The sequence below is a fragment of the Rhinoderma darwinii genome, chromosome 6, assembly GCF_050947455.1.
Source record: "Rhinoderma darwinii isolate aRhiDar2 chromosome 6, aRhiDar2.hap1, whole genome shotgun sequence".
NCBI classification, from domain to species: Eukaryota; Metazoa; Chordata; class Amphibia; order Anura; family Rhinodermatidae; genus Rhinoderma; species Rhinoderma darwinii.
The window spans coordinates 148,178,804-148,203,876 of NC_134692.1; the positions used below are offsets into that span (position 1 = coordinate 148,178,804).

Sequence of the window (25,073 nt, forward strand, 5' to 3'; positions counted from 1 at the left end):
AGAGGATAGCTGCGTACAGGCTGGTAGAGGATAGTTGCGTACAGGCTGGTAGAGGATAGCTGCGTACAGGCTGGTAGAGGATAGCTGCATACAGGCTGGTAGAGGATAGCTGCATACAGGCTGGTAGAGGATAGCTGCATACAGGCTGGTAGAGGATAGCTGCATACAGGCTGGTAGAGGATTGCTGCATACAGGCTGGTAGAGGAGTGCAGCTCCCCCGCTTACTCCATGGTGTCAGTGTTTGGGCTCCTCCCTCACTCCAGCCCTCGCCACGTCTGTATATTGCAGCTCCCCCGCTAACTCCATGGTGTCAGTGTTTGGCCTCCTCCCTCACTCCAGCCCTCGCCACGTCTGTATATTGCAGCTCCCCCGCTTACTCCATGGTGTCAGTGTTTGGGCTCCTCCCTCACTCCAGCCCTCGCCACGTCTGTATATTGCAGCTCCCCCGCTTCCTCCATGGTGTCAGTGTTTGGGCTCCTCCCTCACTCCAGCCCTCGCCACGTCTGTATATTGCAGCTCCCCCGCTTCCTCCATGGTGTCAGTGTTTGGCCTCCTCCCTCACTCCAGCCCTCGCCACGTCTGTATATTGCAGCTCCCCCGCTTACTCCATGGTGTCAGTGTTTGGGCTCCTCCCTCACTCCAGCCCTCACCACGTCTGTATATTGCAGCTCCCCCGCTTCCTCCATGGTGTCAGTGTTTGGCCTCCTCCCTCACTCCAGCCCTCGCCACGTCTGTATATTGCAGCTCCCCCGCTTACTCCATGGTGTCAGTGTTTGGGCTCCTCCCTCACTCCAGCCCTCACCACGTCTGTATATTGCAGCTCCCCCGCTTCCTCCATGGTGTCAGTGTTTGGCCTCCTCCCTCACTCCAGCCCTCGCCACGTCTGTATATTGCAGCTCCCCCGCTTACTCCATGGTGTCAGTGTTTGGGCTCCTCCCTCACTCCAGCCCTCACCACGTCTGTATATTGCAGCTCCCCCGCTTCCTCCATGGTGTCAGTGTTTGGCCTCCTCCCTCACTCCAGCCCTCACCACGTCTGTATATTGCAGCTCCCCCGCTTACTCCATGGTGTCAGTGTTTGGGCTCCTCCCTCACTCCAGCCCTCACCACGTCTGTATATTGCAGCTCCCCCGCTTCCTCCATGGTGTCAGTGTTTGGCCTCCTCCCTCACTCCAGCCCTCGCCACGTCTGTATATTGCAGCTCCCCCCGCTTACTCCATGGTGTCAGTGTTTGGGCTCCTCCCTCACTCCAGCCCTCGCCACGTCTGTATATTGCAGCTCCCCCCGCTTACTCCATGGTGTCTGTGTTTGGGCTCCTCCCTCACTCCAGCCCTCACCACGTCTGTATATTGCAGCTCCCCCACTTACTCCATGGTGTCAGTGTTTGGGCTCCTCCCTCACACACTCAGCGGCCCCTCCGAGTCCGTCTCCAGTCACACTGCACAGCACTTCCTGCTTTCTATCGCTTCTTGCCAGTATGGAGCCATCTAGTGGCCAAAGTCAATTATTACAGCTGATACACATGCAATACATACAAGGCAAAACAAATAGACAATGGAACAGACTTAATAAAAAGCGTGCACTCCGTTCTTTTATGTCCGGGAGAGTGCAGTGTTCGACCCCTTTATATTCTACCTAAACTAATAGGCGCTTTAATGTAGATAATGTGTGTTTTTTTTTTTTGTTTTTTTTTAAGAAAAACGTTTATTTTTGACAAAGTTATGAGCATTTCAACTGTTATGAAAATTTGTTCTTAATGATCAAGTGGGCATTGTAAAGAGGAGTGTATGATGCTGACCAATCAGCCAATCAACCAATCAGCGTCATACACTTCTCTCCATTCATGTCCATTTGTACTCACCTCACATAGTGATCTCGCGAGATCATGCTGTGCTGTCACTTACTCCCACGGTAACTTTACCAGAGTGTCGGGAGAATGAAAAGACATCGCCTCCAGCCTGGCGGCTGAATCGCGAGATCACGCTGTGAGCACAGCTGAGCATGAATGAAGAGAAGTGATTGGTCAGCATCATACACTTCTCTTATTCATGTTCAGCTGTACCCGCGTAATACGCATCGTGTGCATTGGCCCTAGCAGTGTAGTTTGAACGGGCTGGACAAGGCGATCTGACCCTATTGCAGTCAACTGAGTAGCAGGAAAAGGCTCCCAATCTGCTAGCCAAGGTCTCTGCAGTAACAGGTTCAGGTGAGTGGCTGGAGCAGTCGATGTGCAGAAGGAAATTCACATAATTGCTGCAAACACTAAAGTGGTCGTCTCATCTTAGATCCTATTTATGGCATATCGGATTATGGCAGAGTATGGAAAATGTATATGTGTGGTTATCGTAAACACTGTATACGTGATAAGTAGGGACGAAGCGCGAGAAATTGCATTGTGTTTCAGGTTGTTACTCCAGGTATTGTCTGCAGTGAAAAAGGAAATCTCGCCTAGTACACAATAAGTGCAATGTTGAAGAGGAATGGGACATTCTTACATTTAACATCACTTGATTTTCTCATTTAACTGCATAAAGCCCCTTCTATTTGTATAAGTGAGTGCATATTGTTATTGGGTCTCTATATCACTTACTAGGTTTCTTGGCCTGGGGACTGTATCGTGGACATCTTATTACTGCACTTACCACTTAGATACAGGATGAAAGAGAAATAAATAGAGGACATTATAACTTGCAATTCCACACAGAAAACGTAAAATATTTGACCACGTATTATTTGTTTTATTCTTCCTGTAGATGTCTCTGGCACAGCAGCAGTCTGACGCCTCCTCGCCTGGGAGCTCAGCTGTGGGGTCTAGCACCAGAGAAACCGTCTATTCAGCTCCCAAAATCGAGGAGACCTCAGCGAAGCCTGGAGATCCAGAGGCCAGAAATTCTCTAGTGTCCAATTCTGGAGTAACACTGGAAAGTTTTACTGTACAGAAGAGATTTCCCGAAGAAATGTCCCACCCCAAATGTACGGAACCAGATGGTAAAAGTGACCTGGACTCTATGTTAGTGAAACTTCAGTCTGGTCTGAAACAACAAGGAATAGAAACCCAAACCAAAGGCCTGTGTGAAAGCTGCCAGCGACCGATAGCCGGACAGGTAACGTTACAGGAGTTTACAACCTAAATCAAAATCTTGAGTTCAGTAGATAGAAGCCGATGATGATGATCCGTATCACCGAATACATGATCAGTCTCAAAAAACATTTATGTCTCCATAGACCAGCTCCTGTGTTTATTAGACAAGGGAAACTGTTCTGACAAATGTACCGCAGTGCATCAACACGTCCCCTAATTTCCACTGAAGATTGCAGGCGCCTAATATTTATTAGCCATTATGTCCCCGTATAAATTCTTTTTTTTTTATTTTATTTTTATAAATTCTTTTATTTTCATTTTGTAACACAAAGTATACAAAGTATACACAACGCAATTGGAAAATGCCAGTGCAAAACAGTCAACCGGCCACAGGTCGACTATCAGCATTACATAAGTGCATGGGATCACATGAAATTAATACATCGCTCTAATCAAGTATGAAAGAATCTCCGATATGCACCCTGAACCCGCAGCCGTGCATAATACTCCAGAAGCGAACATGAGAACAGTAAGAGAAAGAAAGAAAAGCAGAGACAGTAGGAAGGAGAGGAAAGGGGGAGAGCTGACCTGACACACTGGATCTAGGTGTGAAGTCAAGAGGCCATGATGGTCTTATATTCCGCAGTTGATTGAAATCGGATCCATTCACGCCACGTTCTGAGGGAGGAGGCATGGGACCCTTTCATTAATGCCGTGAAGTCCTCCATTCTCATGATCTCCTGAATCTTGCCGAACCACATGCCCACTGACGGGGGACAGGATTGTCTCCACAGTGCATGAACACATGCCCTAGCCGCGTTCACCAAATGGCGCACTACCGAGCGTCTATACGTAGACAGAGGGACCTCCGTATAAATTCTTTTTATAGACCTCAATATACAGTGCAGTCATAGGTGAGCCACATGGCCCCCATACCCAGTGCAGACAAATGCCTCTAATATACAGTGTGCACGTCTCCTAAGCATCAGCTTTTTAGGCCTCATGCACACAGCAGTATTTTGGTCAGTATTTTTCTTCAGTATTTGGAAGCCAAAACCAGCAGTGGTACATAAACCAAGAAAACCTATAATGGAAAGATTTGCACCGCTTCCGTGTTTTGAACCAAGACCTGGTTTTGACTTCCAAATACTGAAGCAAAATACTTATCAGAATACTGATGTGTGCATGGGACCTTATTCCTCATGCACAGTGCAGTAATCTCTCCCCGTATTGAGTGCAGTCGGCTCTCCCCGTATAGAGTGCAGTCGGCTCTCCCCCGTATAGAGTGCAGTCGGCTCTCCCCCGTATAGAGTGCAGTCGGCTCTCCCCCGTATAGAGTGCAGTCGGCTCTCCCCCGTATAGAGTGCAGTCGGCTCTCCCCCGTATAGAGTGCAGTCGGCTCTCCCCCGTATAGAGTGCAGTCGGCTCTCCCCCGTATAGAGTGCAGTCGGCTCTCCCCCGTATAGAGTGCAGTCGGCTCTCCCCGTATAGACGTGCAAGAATGTTCAACGCCTGGAGGAATTGGTCCTTTCGAGACCGGAGGTGTAGCATATCCGCCCACATTTCTTGAGACGTCATCATAGGCCATGGACCCCGCTGGTTGATTCAAGACTGAGCGTACTGTCACGAAGGGTCTGTGGACCCACTGGGCCGTACCGCATGGCGGTAAGGCAGCTGGCCAACAGGGCGCAGGTCAATGTCTATAGTTCGTATAGGTACCTGTGGTAGCTCGGACAGCAGCAGGGCAGGCTCGGCTTGGACTAGGCAGCAGGTAGACGTCAGGCGAGGTGAAGCAGGTCCGACGTGGGATACAGCACGATACGATTTTGGCACAGCACAGTGCTCGACCAGGATAGTATGGAATTCAAGGAACAGGAACAAGAACTGGAACAGGTACAGGAACAGGAAACACACTAGGAGGCCATCACATAGACAAACTCAGGCATAGAAGCAGGGGGCTGGACCCCTCTTATAGTCCAGGGTACTCACAGTTTCAAAGTTCATCAAAGGTCCGGAGTGCACGCTGCCCCTTTAAGAGCGGGCACGAGCGTGCGCGCACACCCTACTGGATCCAGCTAAGGTGATTGGAAGCGAGCGCTGGCGTCTTCTGAGGAGGAGGCTGGGGCCAGCGCTTGCCGACTCGTGGCTGCGGCTGTCAGGGGGAGATTGGAGCTGACGACCCGCAGCCACGAACTTTACATCCACTCCTAGAGGGAGCCCTAGATGCTCTACCTACAGGGAGTCGGGCTGTGTGGCAATGCCAGGGAGGGTTTCTGTGTGGCAATACCAGGGAAAGGGGCTGTGTGGCAATACCAAAGGGGGGGCTTTGTGGCAAATACCAGGGAGGGGGGCTGGGTGGCACTACCAGGGAGGTGGGCTGTGTGGCACTACCAGCTGTGCTGACGTCGGCACCCGGGCAAGTGTCGGGACCCACTACCCTTGGAGGGCCCACTCGGCAGCCGGTTGCTGACGCAGCCGTCATAGCTCCTTCAGGAGTGGAATCCTCGGTCAGAGCATTGCCGACACACTGGCCGGTGATTTCTGCTCGTGGAGTAGCCCCAAACGTCACTGTCCATATATAGACAGTGACTTCAGGGGCTCCACCTGGAGCCGAATCCCCGGCCACAGCGTTGCCAAAGTTCCACTCCTTGAGGGAGCCCCTGACGTGACTGTCCATATATGGACCGTCCAAAAAGAGAGAGCAGCACAGTAGTATAACAACCTCCAGGGTAGCAGGGTGCAGGCCTCCAGGAATCCGACTTTAGACTCCCCAGATATCAGGCAAAGAATAGAAATAGAGGCAGCACTCAAAGTCAAAAAAGGGATTTTTTATTCACCCATCTGTGTGATAGAATGCAACGTTTCAGCTGCTCAATGCAGCCTTTGTCAGATGTGTGAATTTAAAAATTCCTTTTTTGACTTGGAGTGCTGCCTCTATTTCTATTTTTTGCCATACATGGACAATGAAGTCGGGTGCTTCTCCTGGAGCTGAATCCCCGGCCAGAGCTTTGCCAACGCTCTGACCAGGAATTCCGCTCCAGGAGGAACACCTGACGTCACTGTCCATGTATGTGAAAATCTATTCCCAGGGTGATCCAACACAGGATGTGGAGAAGAAATGTTGCAGTATTCGGGACATACCTGAGGAAGGAACCTGTCCGGTCCTGAAACGCGTAGTATCTATTTACAAATTAAATCTACTGAAAAATACTTAGTTTTGAACACTTACCTGTCAGGCGCCGTGTCCCGAATACTGCAACTTTTCTTCTCCACCTCCTCTGTAGATAGTGGCACAAAGCCCCCTCCCAGGTAGTGCCACACAACCCCCCTCCCTGTAGGTAGCGCCTTTGGCGTTCCCTCTAAGAGTGGAATCCCCAGCCAGAGCATTGCCGAAGCTCTGGCTAGGGATTCTGCTTCAGAAGCCCCTGACGTCACTGTCCATACATATATGGACAGTGTTGTCAGGGGCAACCCCAGAGCCATGGTCCTGGGCAGAGCACTACTAGCACTTTGCCTCGGACCAGTGGCATAGCTAAAAGCTCATGGACCCTGGTGCAAGAATTTAGCTTGGGCCCCCATAACCCTCCCCAACACCACCAGACCCTGCGCACACCTAGGCCCAGCTGCCTTGCCCGACAGACCCCATAAATGCCCCCACAGTATAATGCCCCGCATAGCTGCCCCCACAGCATAATGCCCCTATAGCTGCCCCACACACAGTATATTACCACCCATGGTTGCCACAAACTGTATAATTCCTCTATGCAGTGTGCCCCCATAGCTGCCCCATGCACTATAATGCTCCATACAGTATAATACCCCCATAGCTTCCCCATACAGTATAATACCCCCATAGCTGCCCCATACAGTATAATGCCCCCATAGCTGCCCCATATAATACCCTCATACAGTATAATTCCCCCATAGCTGCCCCATACAGTATAATACCCCATAGCTGCCCCATATAGTATAATGCCCCCATACAATATAATGCCCCCATACAGTATAATGCCCCCATAGCTGCCCCATACAGTATAATTCCCCCATAGCTGCCCTATACAGTATAATGCCCCCATACAGTATAATGCCCCCATAGCTGCCCCATACAGTATACCCTCATACAGTATAATTCCCCCATAGCTGCCCCATAAAGTATAATCCCCCCCATACAGTATAATACCCCCATAGCTGCCCCAGACAGTATAATGCCCCCCTAGCTGCCCCATACAGTATAATCCCTCCATACAGTATAATGCCCCCCCATAGTTGCCACATACAGTATAATGCCCTCCATAGCTGCCACATACAGTATAATGCCCCACACAGTATAATGCCCCACACAGTATAATACCCCCATAGCTGTCCCATACATTATAATGCCCCCCATACAGTATAATGCCCCCTCAGCAGCTGCCATATGAGCCCCTCCTCCAGTACCCAGTATAATGCCCCCATATGTATGTACCTAATAGAAAACTAATAACATTCAGTTATAATATAGCTACGCCACTGACTGGGACGCTGCTCTGCTACTGACAACACAGTCCATATATGGACAGTGACGCCAGGGACTTCCACAGAGATGGAGACCCGGAGCAGAGCTGCTAGCGCTCTACCTGGGACTCCTTCTCTCCTCCTTACATCACTGTCAAGCGTCAGCACCTGGCGGCCGAGTGGGACCCTCCAAGTGTAGTGGGCCCCAGCACTTGCCCGGGGTTGCCGGGTGCTGACGCCAGCCCTGCTGACATCCCATCTGTTTGGTGACAGTGAAATTATATATTTTATTTATGCTGTATAGTGTTATACATGGGACTTCTACATTATCATATAGCATATTTTGCTGACTGCCATCATCATGATGACCCACCTCGGCATTCTGTCCAGAAAATACACAGCACATTAAAGTTTAACATGGGCTGTTGGCACCCATCTCTTGATGAAAGTGGAGTCAATTAATTGCCACAACCCTGACAACTTATAGAAGCAGCTGACTCCCTGGTCCAGCAAATGAAGTGAACTGTGATGACGTTATTGTGAAGGCTCCTGATATTGTGGTCGGTTTCATGAAAAGTACTTGCATGGTAATGCTATCAATCCAGCTGGCACAGAACGGTGAGGAAAAACTACCAGGTAGATAAACTGTGGCTGACACTATTTAGGTGGCACTTTAAGTGAGGCTGCCATTATCATGAAGGAACTGTGGCTGATATTGTTGTGGGGTCACTGTGTGGCACTGTAAGGAGGGTCAGTTCAGAGGATGGTCTAAGATATTGGGCTAAACAGAGTTCCCACTGTGACTCTGTCCCCCATAAACCTAGGGCCAGTCTTGTATGTTTTTTAGGGTATGATGGGAAATCATATGTGGGCTTCAAAATAAGTAGCAGGTTTATTACTTCTTTCTTCTGTTTTTCATTCTCAGGTGGTGACTGCATTAGGACACACCTGGCACCCGGAACACTTTGCTTGTGCTCACTGTAAGTCACTTATAGGCAGTACAAATTTCTTTGAGAAAGATGGACGACCATATTGTGAAAAGGATTATTTTGCATTATATGCCCCACGCTGTGGATCGTGTGACCTGCCCATCTTACAGGTAAATGCCCCATCTCGCTCTAAGTCAGATTATCTATTCATCTGCTGAGATACTGTCTCTCTGCTCCTCTCTCCTCGGGTTGGCGGAGTCCTTGTGTTAGTCCCATTCCCTCTCCTGTGTCGATTTTGCAGGACTTTTGCCTCCTATTATAGACTTGCTTCTCATGCTCCACTCAATCTTTTGTTACACTTGGTGACGTCAGTCTCTTTACTATTTGTCTTCTTTTCTCCTGGGTTTTATGCTTCTTGTCAGTTATTTGGGTCATACTTGTAACTTCTAGTTGTCTTCTTATTAATCGACAGGTTTCAATGTAAATTCTTTCCCTAGCCGGGATATCTATAATCCACTCTTCATAGTGTTTCTTCATTTTTACAGCCTTTTTTTTTTTTACAGAATTTAGTGACTGCTCTTGGCCGGACTTGGCATCCGGAGCATTTTTGTTGCAAAATCTGCAGAAAACCAATTGGGGAAGAAGGTAAAAGCAAAAGGAAAATTCTCTTCTAAAATGTTGCGTTAAAAAATTTACTGGTCAGTCGACATGCATTTAACACCGGGGCATGAATGTTTCAAGGATCAGGCTTACACAATGTGCACCACCAAGGATAAGACTAAAGTTATCTGTGATAAGATTTCAAGTGAAATTTCACCTCCTCCCTTCCCAAATTGGAGATCGGAGAGTGTAGGGATAAACCTATATAGCTGCTGACTCCACTGTAGTCAGGAAAGGTACAACCTGAGGGGAAACTCTCACATGACAAAATCAGGAGACCCAACAATAATACAAGTGCCCCCTGATAACATCAGAATACAGTAGCTTCAATGCCACTATGAACTGCAGCTTGTGATCCACTCCAGACCTATTCCTCAGACTTCGAATTCTAACGTGGCTAAGAGTGACAAAAACTGAATAACTACAGGCCCATCTTCATCCCCAGCACCAGAACCAAGCTCAGTACATATATACAGCACCAGAACCAAGCTCATTACATATATACAGCACCAGAACAAAGCTCAGTACATATATACAGCACCAGAACCAAGCTCCGTACATATATACAGCACCAGAACAAATAACATTACATATATACAGCACCAGAACAAAGCTCATTACATATATACAGCACCAGAACCAAGCTCAGTACATAAATACAACACCAGCACAAATACAGCTCAATTTAGTGCAACCCCTGCCATATAGGTTTGCACTAAATTGTTTCCAGCTCCCAACGTGGCCCGAACAATGGTAAGGATATGCTGGGAGTTGCAGTTTCACAAAAATAAATCATATCATAATCATACCACCATCATCTTGCTGCAGATCATACAGTGACTACATTACTGATTAGAGGCAGAATAAACATTTACATTAAGTGACTCACCGGTGACGTCTCAGATTCTAGTTCTTTTTCTCCATCTGGTCCAGACCTCTATGATGACTTCTCCCGGTCACAGCTCATTTCTGCAGTTTGCCGCTCAGATGTCTTCAGCTTCTCACTTTTCAAACATTTCTACAGCTATAAACAGAGATAAAGTTCTCATTATACCACACACTACGCCCCGAAATATAATCGCGCCATACACTGCAACTCTAATTATAATAGCACCATACACAGTGTCCCACACACACACTGTGCCCCCTGTAGATAGAGCCCCCTGTAGATAGTGCCCCCATATAGCCCACCCTTGTATATAGCCCCCTGTAGATATAGCCCACCCCTGTATATAGTGCTCCACAGATAGCCCACCACTGTATGCAGCCTCCCTGTAGATATCGCCCACCCCTGTATATAGTGCTCCACATATAGCCCACCCCTGTATATAGTGCTCCACATATAGCCCACCCCTGTATATAGTGCTCTACATATAGCCCCCCTGTAGATAAAGCCACACACTTTTTTTATTCGGATTTAAAAAAAACTATACAAACTCACCTTAATCCTGTTCCCGCGCTGTCCGGCGGCAATGGAGACCGGCTCTCTTCTGCGTAGGTCTCCTGGGGTTGAACGACGCAAGCAGCGCGATGATGTGATCGTGCCGCTTGCATCTATGAAAGGCGCTGATTGGCAGGGCAGAATGAGTTTCCCTGTCAATCAACGCCTTTCAACGACGCAAGCGGCACAAAGTATCGCGCCGCTTCACTCATAGAAAGGCGCTGAACGGCCATTCATTGCTTCTAATTGCACATGCCCCACCTGCCCCCCCCAGCTACACCCCTGCTTAATGATCCTTAATCCACAAATGAATCCTCAAAGCCAAGTCAGTAATAAGAAGAAGGAAAAAGAGAAGAGAACAAGAAAAACCAGAGATCAAGTCTAAAAGTACTAGAAAAATAATAAATCGCTAAACTTGACTCCAATCCCCGAGCAGCGACGCGTCTAGGGGACAGGAAAATAAGACGTCAGAGCCGACACCGTGCCACGAAAACTCCGGACCGTCTCTACAGTCTTTACTTTAGTTAAAAGAAGTCAATGACATTGTTCAGCAGCACAGATTCCCTTCTATCAAATCTTCTAATACCTGTGTAACTTTGTTAATAAGAATTGTTTATATGACACACACATATTCTAAGGCCCTGATCGCACAGAGCTTTTTGTTGCTGATTTTAAAGTGAATACTGTGTCGGAATCCGCGCCAACTAACTGCCAAAATCGCCTCCAATTGATCTCAATGGGAGGCAGAGGCGTTTTGTTTCCTGTGTGACTTTGGCCGCTCGTGGTAAAAAAACTAAATAAGCATCGTTTTTGACCGCAGTACTTGCATTAGCTTCAATGGCCGTGGGCAAAAAATGCTGTGAAAAACGCAGAAAAAAAGCGCAGGCAGTTTGAAATCTGCCTCAAAATTCCTGGAGGAATCCTGCGGCAGATTTTTTCCGCCTGCAAAAAAACTCTGTGCGAATAGGGCGGAAGACGGGCTAAATCCAGCTGGTGATATGAAGCGCAGCGTACAGCAAACATGTCAAATACTAGATGATGAAGTGCAGTGTGGAGTCACTGAGTATGTGGGATATACTCCACCTTACTCCACTTTCTTCTATACATTTACCCATAATAATTCTGCTTAATTAATGACTCCAACATGTTGTGATTGGGACTTTACAATGAATGACCGTTTTTATTTTCTGGTTTTGATATTTTTTTAATCCTTGTGTTTGCATCAAGTTAATGTTGTACGTCGCTGGAAGCCGTCAGTTGTCTTTGTTATATGTAGTGTTTGCTTTTCCTGTGTCCTTCTTCAGGCTTCCATGAAAAGGATGACGATCCCTATTGCTCACTTGATTATTACCGTCTCTTCGGGACAGTTTGTGCCGGGTGTTCGGAACCTGTGAAGGAAAGTTACATATCCGCTTTAAATGGATTATGGCATCCTGAATGTTTTGTGTGTCACGTGAGTATATCATAAGTGCTGATAATATTACAATGTACGAAGCGTCACTTATTGCAGGAAAAAAGCCCTCGATCAAAGATCACATGAAAAAAAATATATACAGAAAAGCACAAAACATGAACTGCAGAAAAAACAGATTATTATAGTTAAGCGAATAATTATTATTTTGCTTTACCGGAATTTCTAAAAATCCAGGCACTGACTTCTGTTTGTGGTGAAATTATTAGTTTCTTTTTTTTTATCTTAACCTCACTGAATATAAACCATTCCCGACATCCACCATAAATATATACGGGGGAAGCCAGGCGGGAAAGTATGGAGTTGGCTTCCGGGCCGAGCCCGCTACATAAGATGTTACAGCCAAGTGTAATGATGGGGGTAGGGAAACGGACAAGTGAGCCCTAATCTACCCGCCACTCTGTCCCTGCCTACTTGCAACGACCCGCCCTAGGCGACGGGGTACAACTGGGCGGCGGTCCCTATGCTCAGTAAGTGCACGAGACAAACAGACAAGGGTACACAAAGCTAAGGGAAATGGAGCAGTTGCCCACGGCAACACCGTGAGCAACAAGAGTGGTCAACGAGCCGAGTCAAACCAGGAGTGAACGAGGTACCAAACGCAGAGCAGAAGAGTAGTCAGTAAGCCAGGGTCAATATGGAGCAGGATCAAATAGTTAGAAGCTGTAGCTGGGCCAGGAAACCACACGAGAAGAATCACAAGCAAAGGAGGAACAGGAAAGGCAGGTATAAATAGACAGAGGGCGGGAGCTAGCTCCGTCTGGCCAGGCTGCGATAGGCTCTCCCACTCCTAAGCCTGCCATCCTGAGTGGTGAAAGATGGAGTCAGTCTCAGAGACATAGACTCAGGTGCAGACTGATTACCTATGGGTGTAGATACAGAAGCTGTGCCTGGCAGATCCTTTACAGTACCCCCCCTTTTATGAGGGGCCACCGGACCCTTTCTAAGTGGACCTGGTTTATTGGGGAAACGAAGGTGGAACTTCCTGACCAATACCCCAGCGTGAACATCCCGGGCGGGTACCCAAGTCCCCTCCTCAGGCCCGTATCCTCTCCAATGGACCAGGTACTGGAGGGAGCCTTGGACTATCTTGCTGTCCACCATCTTGGCCACCTCGAATTCCACCCCCTCAGGGGTGAGAACGGGAACAGGAGGTTTCCTCGAGGGAGCCAAGGACGGGGAGCAGCGTTTAAGGAGGGAGGCATGAAACACGTCGTGTATTCGAAAAGATGGGGGCAACTCCAGTCGGAAGGAGACAGGATTGAGGACTTCAATGACCTTATACGGCCCAATAAACCGGGGAGCAAACTTCTTGGACGGGACCTTAAGGCGCAAGTTCCTAGACGATAACCACACCAGATCCCCGACCATAAACAAGGGGTTAGCAGAACGTCTTCTATCAGCCTGAGTTTTTTGTACGCTCTGGGACGCCTCTAGGTTCTTCTGAACCTGGGCCCAGACTGTGCACAGTTCCCGATGAACGACCTCTACCTCGGGATTGTTGGAACTACCAGGTGAAACGGAGGAGAACCGTGGATTAAACCCAAAATTACAGAAAAAGGGAGAGACCCCTGACGAGTTACTGACCCGGTTATTAAGGGAAAATTCGGCGAGGGGAATGAATGATACCCAATCATATTGACTGTCAGAGACAAAACACCTTAAATATTGTTCTAGAGATTGATTAGTCCTCTCCGTTTGGCCATTAGTTTCAGGATGGAAGGCAGAGGAGAAGGACAGATCAATCTCCAACTTTTTACAGAAGGCTCTCCAAAACAATGAAACAAATTGTACCCCTCTGTCCGAAACAATATTGACAGGGACCCCATGGAGACGCAGGATGTGTTTGACAAACAAGGTAGCTAACGTCTTGGCATTGGGTAGTTTCTTGAGGGGCACAAAGTGGCACATCTTACTGAAGCGGTCTACTACAACCCACACCACCGACTTGCCTTGAGATGGAGGCAAATCGGTGATAAAATCCATGGAGATATGGGTCCAAGGTCTCTGGGGAATGGGCAAAGAACGTAGTAAGCCCACTGGTCGGGACCTGGGAGTCTTGGACCTAGCACAAACCTCACAAGCGGTTACGTAAGCCTTAACGTCTTTAGGCAACACAGGCCACCAATAGTTTCTGGCAATGAGGTGTTTGGTACCCAGGACGCCTTGATGACCAGATAGTGCGGAGTAATGATTCTCCCTAAGTACCCTTAGCCGGAATTGCAGGGGAACAAACAGCTTGTCCTCAGGAAGGTTACCGGGAGCTGAACCTTGATCGGCCGCAATTTCAGAGACTAAATCAGAATCAATAGAACAAATGATTATACCAGGAGGCAAAATACAAGCAGGATCTTCCTCCGAAGGAGGGCTGGCCATGAAGCTACGCGACAGAGCATCGGCCTTAATATTTTTAGACCCAGCCCTATAGGTAACCAAAAAGTTGAATCTGGTAAAAAAATAGCGCCTATCGAGCTTGTCTCGGGTTTAGCCTCCGGGCAGATTCTAGAAAAACCAGATTCTTGTGGTCTGTAAGGACCGTTACCTGGTGCCTAGCCCCCTCCAGGAAGTGGCACCACTCTTCAAATGCCCATTTAATGGCTAAGAGTTCGCGGTTGCCAATATCATAATTACTCTCAGTGGGCGAAAACTTCCTGGAGAAGTAGGCACAGGGGCGGAGATGGGTGAGGGACCTGGTACCCTGGGACAAGACAGCCCCCACTCCCACCTCGGATGCGTCAACTTCCACGATAAATGGCTCCATTTGGTTGGGCTGAACCAGCACCGCGGCTGAGATAAAGCACTTCTTAAGGACCTCAAAAGCCTGGACAGCCTCAGGAGGCCAGTGGAGGAGATCAGCACCTTTGCGAGTGAGGTCCGTAAGAGGCTTAGCGATGACCGAGAAGTTAGCAATAAATCTCCTGTAATAATTAGCGAACCCCAAGAAATACTGTAACGCCTTCAGGGAGGCAGGTTGGACCCATTCCGCCACAGCCTGGACCTTGGCGGGGTCCATGCGGAATTCATGAGGAGTGAGGATTTGACCCAAAAATGGTATCTCCTGTACCCCAAACACACATTTTTTTGGTTTTCACAAACAGTTTGTTTTCCCGAAGGACCTGGAGCACCTTCCTGACATGCTCAATGTGGGAGGACAAGTCCTTGGAAAACACCAGTATGTCATCAAGGTACACTACAAGAAATACCCCCAGGTAATCTCTTAAAATCTCATTTATGAAATTCTGGAAGACCGCAGGAGCATTACACAACCCAAAGGGCATGATGAGGTATTCGAAATGACCTTCGGGCGTGTTAAACGCAGTCTTCCACTCATCCCCCTCTTTGATGCGGATAAGGTTATACGCCCCCTGTAGATCAAACTTAGAGAACCATTGGGCCCCCTGAACCTGATTAAAGAGATCAGGAATCAAAGGAAGGGGATAATGGTTCCTTACAGTGACCTTATTCAAGTTACGGTAGTAAATGCATGGCCTAAGACCACCATCATTCTTCCCTACGAAGAAGAAGCCAGCACCTACCGGAGAAGTAGAGGGGCGAATGTAACCCTTGGCCAGGCATTCCTGGATATACTCTCTCATGGCTTCACGTTCGGGACAAGAAAGATTAAATATCCTACCCTTAGGGAGCTTAGCTCCTGGTACCAATTCGATAGCGCAATCGTATTCTCTATGAGGGGGTAACACTTCGGAGGCCTCCTTAGAGAAAACATCAGCGAAGTCCTGAACAAACTCAGGTAGCGTGTTCACCCCAGTATTCCAGTCAAACGTGGGATTATGCAACTGCAACCAGGGAAGGCCTGAAACCAAATCGGACGATAATCCCTGCATCAACAGTACAGAGCACTGCTCCAAATGCATGGAGCCAACAAGGAGTTCAAAAACAGGGGTATGCTGTGTAAAATAACCATTAGCAAGAGGAGTGGAGTCGATACCCACTACAGGGACAGGTTTAGGCAAATCAATCAAAGGCATAGCTAGAGACATAGCAAATTCCACAGACATGATATTAGCAGAAGACCCTGAATCCACGAAGGCACTGCCGGTAGCAGACCTACCACTAAAAGAGACCTGAAAGGGAAGCAAGATTTTATTACGTTTCATATTTACGGGAAATACCTGTGCGCCCAAGTGACCTCCCCGATGATCACTTAGGCGCGGAAGTTTTCCAGCTGCTTATTCTTACGCCTAGGACAGGTGTTCACTTGATGCTTGTCATCCCCACAATAGAAGCAGAGACCATTCTTCCTGCAGAACTCTCTACGTTGTCGGGGGGACACGTAGGCCCCGAGTTGCATAGGTACCTCCGAGTCTTCCGTGGAAGAGCGAAGCAACGGGACCTCGGGAGGCATCATGGGGGAGTCAGAGGGGAAAACACAAAAACGTTCAAGTTGTCGTTCCCTGAGACGTCGGTCAAGTCGTACCGCTAAAGCCATAACCTGGTCAAGGGAGTCATAAGAGGGATAGCTAACTAGCAGGTCTTTCAGGGTGTTCGACAGGCCCAACCTAAACTGGCACCTTAAGGCAGGGTCATTCCACCGAGAAGCTACGCACCACTTCCTAAAGTCAGAGCAATACTCCTCAACAGGTCTCTTACCCTGACGTAAGGTCACCAGCTGATTCTCGGCAAAGGCAGTCCTGTCAGTCTCGTCATAAATGAGTCCGAGAGCAGAAAAGAAACGATCAATGGAGGAAAGTTCAGGGGCGTCAGGAGCCAAGGAGAAGGCCCACTCTTGGGGCCCTTCCTGGAGCAGGGACATAATTATACCCACCCGCTGGCTCTCAGAAACTGAGGAGTGAGGCTTTAAGCGAAAGTAGAGCCTACAACTCTCTCCCAAAAGGAGAGAAAAGTCCTCCGGTCCCCTGAGAACCGGTCAGGCAACTTGAGGTGGGGTTCAAGAGGTGAGGTGAGGGGCACTACCATGGTTGCGTCAGGCTGGTTGACCCTCTGAGCCAGGGCCTGGGCCTGTAGGGAGAGACCCTGCATTTGCTGGGCTAGGGTCTCAAGGGGGTCCATAGTAGTGTCAGGGACCAGGGTAGACTAGGTATGAGGCTTATGATTATGTAATGATTGGGGTAGGGAAACGGACAAGTGAGCCCTAATCTACCCGCCACTCTGTCCCTGCCTACTTGCCACGACCCGCCCTAGGCGACGGGGTACAACTGGGCGGCGGTCCCTACGCTCAGTAAGTGCACGAGACAAACAGACAAGGGTACACAAAGCTAAGGGAAATGGGGCAGTTGCCCACGGCAACACCGTGAGCAACAAGAGTGGTGAACGAGCCGAGTCAAACCAGGAGTGAACGATTTACCAAACGCAGAGCAGGAGAGTAGTCAGTAAGCCAGGGTCAGTATGGAGCAGGATCAAATAGTTAGAAGCTGTAGCTGGGCCAGGAAACCACACGAGAAGAATCACAAGCAAAGGAGGAACAGGAAAGGCAGGTATAAATAGACAGAGGGCGGGAGCTAGCTCCGTCTGGCTAGGCTGCGATAGGCTCTCCCACTCCTATGCTTGCCATCCTGAGTGGTGGAAGATGGAGTCAGTCTCAGAGACATAGACTCAGGTGCAGACTGATTACCTATGGGCGTATACACAGAAGTTGTGCCTGGCAGATCCTTTACACCAAGACTGTATGCATATAGCAAAAATGTAACCCCCTGGTATTCTACTCAAATGAATAACCCTTAAATAAATTTACCACCGACACTTAAATTCTTTGAATGGGGGGTTGACCCGGGGGTCGGCCACAGATTTTATTAATTTGAATAAATAATAAAATAACATTTGTTTAACCTTAACAAAATATAAGACTCTAAATGACCTTAACAAAGGTCAATGAACAACCCGTATGCCTGCCTATTCCAAGGACCGTATAATCCCTTACCTACACGACTCACCGACCCCCAACAAAAACAGTGCCTGCTCAACCCCATCCTGCAACCCCGACAAGAAAATGTCCAACCCAATATCCGTTAAATGCACACCATCCGGCAACAACAACCCCCTGTTGTCTCCTTCCAACTCTCGATGACCAACCACTACCCCACCTCTAGCTCGGACAACCGAGACACCCTCGTATTTAAGAGGCACCTCCCCCCGTTCAATGGCATTCACATCCCGCACCCCATGCCACACCAACTGAGGAACAATCTCCGACCACACTAGCAGTAAACGGGGGGAAAAAGAAGCAAACCTCTCCAAAGCGAAATCAACTCTCCAAACCTAACCGAACACAAATCATTCTCAAATGTAAAACCAAAACCGTTGGCACGAGCCGATGCCGGCTGATGTCGACCACTTCGGGCAGAGCCTGCAACCAGCACAGGCCCCGAAGGCCTCTCCAGTTTACTTCGGCATTCCCAAAGCCCAACGACCGTCCACCAGGGTGGATAGTAGCCCGATGCTCCGCCCAGAACACATATGAGTGCCCGAGAATCCACACCGTGTGTCTTGGACCTAGAACAAAAAACTGAATTAATGCAAAAGAAGATCAGGGTGAACATATCCAGCAAAACAATCCGACCTCCACCGACCGATGCGCCTCACTGCCGCATCAGATAACCCCAGCTCACTGGCCATTGTTGCCGCCTCAATTCGGAAAGTCCCATGCTCCCACTGCGGTTTACCCACCTGAACTACTGCCTTACGAAAAATAGATGAAAACTGAAACCTAGTAAGCAGCCTATCATCCAAATGCGATAAAAATTGAACCCCTAACCTACACACACTCAGGAAAGTCGACACCGCCGCAACCGGAGAGGCCGCACCCGGGACCGGCCAAAGCGAAACCCAACAACCCCGCCCAAATACATCCATTTTAGAGCGACGTATCCGCAACTGAACCCCCACAGAAGAGACCACTACATCCTCAAATAGACGACCCCCCCCGGGCGCCCCCCCCCCATTGGAACTAGCTCCGAAATACTCAGAGCCACGGAAAATAAAACAGATTCATAATGGTAAGAACAAAATCGACGAAAGAGCTGCTATAAGTTGTTTTGATAAAGAAAAGGACACTGGCCAATGCGACTCCCTCTTGGAGGCCAATTTCTTCCAACCCTTCAACGTTTGCAGAATAAAAAAGGACTTCGTAATATCCGACCATCCACGCAACTTGGAAAAGAAAGCAACCCTGGCCAGACGCCGCTGAGCTTCCACCCCCGACACACCCGGCTCGCGCAAAACAGTCAAATACTCAAGTGTCAGTCGTACGCAGCACAGGATCCTCTCCAACAAGTCTATCCCCCGCAGCGCTCAATCATTCCTTCCACGCATTACCGTAAGTCGCCCAGGTAGAGGGCGCAAGGGACGACCTCACCAACGGAAATAACTCCGATCCAGCAGCCTCCACAAGAACTCCTGGCAGCTGGCTCCCTCCAGATCCGCCTATGGGCAAAGGGCGCGAAAAACCTACCAATTAAAATGAGATTAAACATCAGCAACAACATTATGCACACCTGGAATATGGCGAGCTCGAAACCGTATGTTACATTGCGAGCAACGCAACACCAGATGGCGAAGCAATGCCAAAACCGGACCGGAGGAGGAAGTAAGTTGGTTAACAGCAAAAACAACACTCATATTATCAGACCAAAACACCACAGACTGATTGGAAAGCCGGGCCCCCCACAATTCAACAGCGACAACTATGGGAAAAAGTTCCAACAATGTCAAATTCGCACAACAATCCCTGCCCTGCCAGGAATCAGGCCAAGATTCAGCACACCACACCGAACCCAGCAATGCACCAAACCCAATAATAATTGGATCTACCGCAACTCCATCTTACGAGCAGACAAGGCCACATCCAACGCAGAACGCAACTTCACAACCTTCTCGCCCGGGAGGTGAAAACCATAGTGACAGAATCTATTTAGATGCCCAAGAAACACAACACCGTCACAGCCCCTCTGTTTTTTCCTCAGAGAGCGGTTCCCCAAAACGCTGAGAGAATTTGATAAGACCTCATCAAAAACTGACACTGCTCAGAGGAAGCGGGCCCCACAAACAAAAAATTATCCATGTAATGAGTCACCGACCCAGAACCAGTGAGATCCCGCACCGCCCATTCCAGAAATGAGCTAAACACCTCAAAATAATAACAGGAAATCGAACAGCCCATAGGCAAACACATGTCATAATAGAAAAACCCCTCCAATGCACAGCCCAACAAATGAAAATAATCCGCATGAACAGGCAACAAACATAAAGCGGACGCAATATCTGATTTAGCCATAAGGGCACCCGCCCCCGCCCGACACACTAAGTCGACCGCCCGATCAAAAGAAACATATGAGACAGTTGCCAACTCACTGCTAATGCCATCATTCACCGATCGCCCCCTAGGGTGAGACAGATGATGAATGAGGCGAAACTTACCAGGCTCCTTCTTAGTAACCACCCCCAGCGGCGACACCCTAAAATTAGGAAAGGGCAAGGCAGAAAACGGGCTCGACTTCTTTCGCCACCTTATCCCTAATGGCATCCGGAAACTCCACGGCCTGTGCCGTAAAAGGAATAAAGAAACAAAAACAAAAACCGACTCTAAGCAGGGTGGCTTCCGCCATCTTGGGATACCGCCTAACCATAGGAGAATCACAGACACGCGCACCGGCGTCCTCCCCTCGACCAACACCCGCAGGGCGAGCAACTGTCCAGGAGAAGGCGCTGTATCTGGTGCAGATGGAGGCACTGGCATGAGGGGAGCCACGTCAGTGGGAGGGGCTGTCGCCTGACTGGCTAGCAACCTATGAGAAAAAGAGCTACGACCCGTCCGGAGAGCACTCATCCTCCGGCGGGGAAAGGTCCAGCCACTCCCCACTACACCGCACTGACCCTCCTAACCCACCACCCAGAGCCCCTGCCTTACCCTCTGACGCAAAAACCAGGGGAACACTCCCAGAAGGAGATGCAGCCGCAGCAGAAATCGAGGCCGAGGCTAAGGCCTGCACAACGGAGCCCCGACCTTCCAGTGGGCGGGGCCTAAATCTACCCAGCCCATTGGAACCCTGGGCCCTTGACGTCAGAGTAACCATGTACACCACTACGGCCCCCAGCACCCCCGACATCTGAGGCACCGATGCCGGAGGAGGAAGCACAGCCAGCGGAGTATGGGCAGCAATGCGCGCGGTGCCAGAACTCTCTGCCGCCGGCCACACCCTATCTGAATCAGAGGGGGACAGACTGGCTGGCGGATGAGACATGCGCGCCGAGCGCCGCTGCCCAGAAGCCGAAGGGGGAGCTGGAACGGCCGCCTTACGGAGGAGCGGCTGCAGCCTGTCACTTCCTTCCGCAGAAATCGTGGCAAACAGCGCCTGAACAAGCTCCTCCGATCCATTGAAAATCAGCCAAAAGAGGCCGACCAATGATGTGAGTGACCCTATATACCACTCCCCATTAGCCTAAACCCACCCCCTTCCCGATCCTAACGCCCTCCACTCCTGAGTCACTAAAAAGGGGGGGAGACTACCCATTAACATTAACCCCTTACACCGCAACAGTCCCTGGCTCGGCGGTTATACATCTGTGAGCCTCCATCACTTCACTGCAATGGGCAGGATCATACATTACTACGATTCTGCTTGTGTAGCCCCTCAGATGCTGTGGTCAATAGCAACCGCGGCATCTAAGCCTTTAGAAAAAGGGGGCAACCCCCTTCGACAGCCCATCAGTCCCTGAATATGGGGTACAAATGATTGTCATGGTAGCCTAGAGGCGTAATAAAAGCCCCCAGGTCTGCCACATTTGTGCTCCTATTAAGGCCTCCTAGAGGCAGGCCTTAAAAGGAGGTGGTAAAAGACACGATATACTGCAATACATTAGTATTCCAATATATTGTGCAAGCGATCCAACGATCGCTGGTTCAAGTCCCCAAAAGGGACTAATAAAAAAGGTAAGTAAAAGCTGTATAAAATATAAAACATTTATAAAAAAAAACTTTTCCCCCAAAAGCAATGTAGAAAAAGAAATAAATAGTAACATAACTGGTATCGTTGCCTCTGTAAAAGTATAAACAATTACAATATAACATTATTTAACCTGCACGGTGAATGCCAGAATCCCTTTTTTTTTTTGGTCCCCTCTTCTCCCATGTGAGATTAAACTCCATCACTCTTGAGTTCCTTTTCTCCATAACAGAATTTGTCCAGGATTCATTCATATTCACAAAAAATGACCGATCGGGAGAGATTGCACATACAATGGTTTGATGTACAGAAATCTAAACTGGCTGAGGACGGAGCCTTTATTTATAGGTTCATGCTTTCACTTAACACACATTAACCAATCAGATGTTGCCAAATATACAATGTGTATGTTCACTTCTATATAAGGTAACACGACTCTTCCTCCTAGAATCCCTTCAAGAACATCTGGTAGTCATCAGTTTGGAATGCCTGGTGACGTCATCTTTATCCTATGTATTCAAATGATGGGGAATGCCATGTTTTAAGAGAAACTTAAAACATATCTTATATCTCCTTGAATATAATGCAGATATTTTGATAATATTAATACAATATATAAATCTAACAGGTATTCGATTACTCTGACAGTTCCCCTCTTTTTGACAAAATGCTGCATCCAACTATTCTATCCCTATGGGAACCGATATCCTCTGAAGGTGCAAACTCAGATCCTCCTATCCCTCCCTAACCTAGTATAGTGGCCATTAGATTGGGGAATCTACCTATCATGAGTTACAGCTGAAACTGTGGTAGATCACGGATTACATGTGTAGCCATATAAACAGTGGGATCATCAAACTTGCCTTGAGATCCTTTCCCACAGATCATCTATAAATCATTTACCTAAGAGTGGGGTGCTCCTGGCCACACAAATCTATCCCTAATTATCTGATTCTTTCCTAACACCACCACGATGGACACATATGTCGACTTGAGAAGGGTTCCATCCATCACAGAAGACGCATAACCATCGAGGCATGGGAACTGTTACTGGAAGAAAGGATCTAGAAGTTATTTTATGGCCCAATGTTTCTCCTTTTTCTACACATAGAACTTTATTCTGCGTTGGGTTTTTATAACCATTACAACACTCTGTCATCAGCATAAACAAATTTGTTTGACAATCAAATAAATCCGTATTCCTATAATAAATACCTATAAAGCTACATGTAATATTTAATAAAACTGAACCACCTATTCCCTTAAGGGCTGATTCAGACGAACGTGGCGTTTTTGCGCACGCTCAGTGTGGCAGCAGCATATGATGCGTGGCTGCGTGGTTTTCGCGCAGCCGCCATCATTATGACACGCCTTTTGACAGCTGTTGCGTGAAACAGCCAGTTTGCACGGAAGTGCTTCCGTGCGACCTGCGTGGTTTTCACGCACCCATTGACTTCAATGGGTGCGTGATGCGCGAAAAACGCTGAGATATTGAACATGTCGCGCTTTTTACGCAGCGGACAAATGCTGCGCAAAAAGCACGGACTGTCTGTACTTCCCCATATACTTCTATTGGTCCATGCGAGCCGCGTGAAAACCACGCGGCCTGCACGGACGCAATTCACGTTCGTGTGAATCCGCCCTAAACCAGTTGGCTGGGTTTAGCCAACTAAGCAAATCTGAATTCCAGTCATCCCGAGAGTTATTAACTTTCCTGAACTCTTCCTTTACCTTCTTAGCCTGTTCGATATCAGACGTGACTCACAGGGTTCTATATAATGGCAGCAGGCAGGGCTTACTATCTGACACATATCGCCCTGGGATGGTATGAGATAGTCCAGGACTACAGCATGCTGGTTAGTTACTAAGATAAGCTGACTGGTGTTATGGAATAAATATATGTATAATGTATCTGGGGCCCCAAGGAGTGCAATGCTGAAGAGAAGAACATGTATTAGAATATATGTTGGGTATTATTGAAAGGTAATGGAATAGATTTGCAGACATTCTGTAGATAGTAGAAATTGGGGCCCTACAAGGACTTACCAGACACAAAGGAGTCTGTTTATATGATGTTTGAGTTCTGTGCATACAGCCAAGATAGATAAGGACCAGACACCAGATTAACAACTAGATGTAAGAGATAAGAACTATGTACATAGAGACATAAATCACGAGGGAAGAAACCACAAGAATGTAAATGATTCATGTGTGTCTGCACGTAGTTATGTGATATTTTTACTATATAAACTCTGTGTCTCTGCAAATAAAGTCAGAAGTATTTTTGCCTTGAGAAACGTCTCAGTGTGTCTTTGCTTCTCCGAGCTCGCACCCCCCCCACCTGATTTGAACCTGCATGGAGATCAAGGCGTAACGTGACCTCAAATTGCGATCACAGAAAATGGCGCCCGAACCAGGGACTTGACCAGAAGGACGGCACCCCACCTAGGGGATCTCCCGGGACTTGAATGGCGACCACCCGGACGAAGGAACGTGCAGACCACTGCTGCAGCAAGGTAAGAAGACTTAATTCTTACAAACTCTGCTCTGCACCTTCCTGTCTGGTAGGTCACCTTCCCGGTAGTACTCCTGAGGGATAGAGGGGCCACATGAGGGTATTTTTAGTGTAAAAATCTGGTCAAGTCTATATGTAATCCTACCCTCAGGATAAAGTGCCTGATCTCCATGACAGTATTTGTATGAATGTTGTAGAAACCCAGTTTTGTGTCACAAATGCATTTTAGAATAAGGAAATTGTTTTTGGGAAAAAACTTCCGATAATCCGGCAAAATACCGAAAATGTGTGTACAGCATTGAGGTACTTGCGGAGATTATCATGCACTGATTTTCAGCTCAAAATTCCAGAATTTTGTGCAATCTGATAATCCGGCATGTCAAAAGAACAGCTTGATTTTACGTTTGCCTTGTTATTTGGATTAGGAATATTTGTCATATTACTGTTATGGTGTGGAGGATATCTCCTTGAGTGGTGTCTCAGACGAGGAAAGTTATAAAAGGACTGTGAAAGGGAAAGATCCTCTGGCCAGAGTAGAAGAGTAAGTACGGAAACTAGAAAC

General features: G+C 48.1%; 1 protein-coding gene across 1 annotated transcript in view; it reads left to right on the forward strand.

Annotated features, from left to right (window-relative positions):
* Positions 1 to 25,073, forward strand: part of TGFB1I1 (transforming growth factor beta 1 induced transcript 1) — a 107,098-nt gene that overhangs the window by 68,749 nt on the left and 13,276 nt on the right. The window contains exons 7-10 of the mRNA XM_075831008.1: positions 2,753 to 3,103; positions 8,501 to 8,674; positions 9,068 to 9,149; positions 11,910 to 12,058. Of these exons, the coding sequence (XP_075687123.1) occupies positions 2,753 to 3,103; positions 8,501 to 8,674; positions 9,068 to 9,149; positions 11,910 to 12,058 (756 nt within the window). The remainder of the gene's footprint in view (positions 1 to 2,752; positions 3,104 to 8,500; positions 8,675 to 9,067; positions 9,150 to 11,909; positions 12,059 to 25,073) is intronic.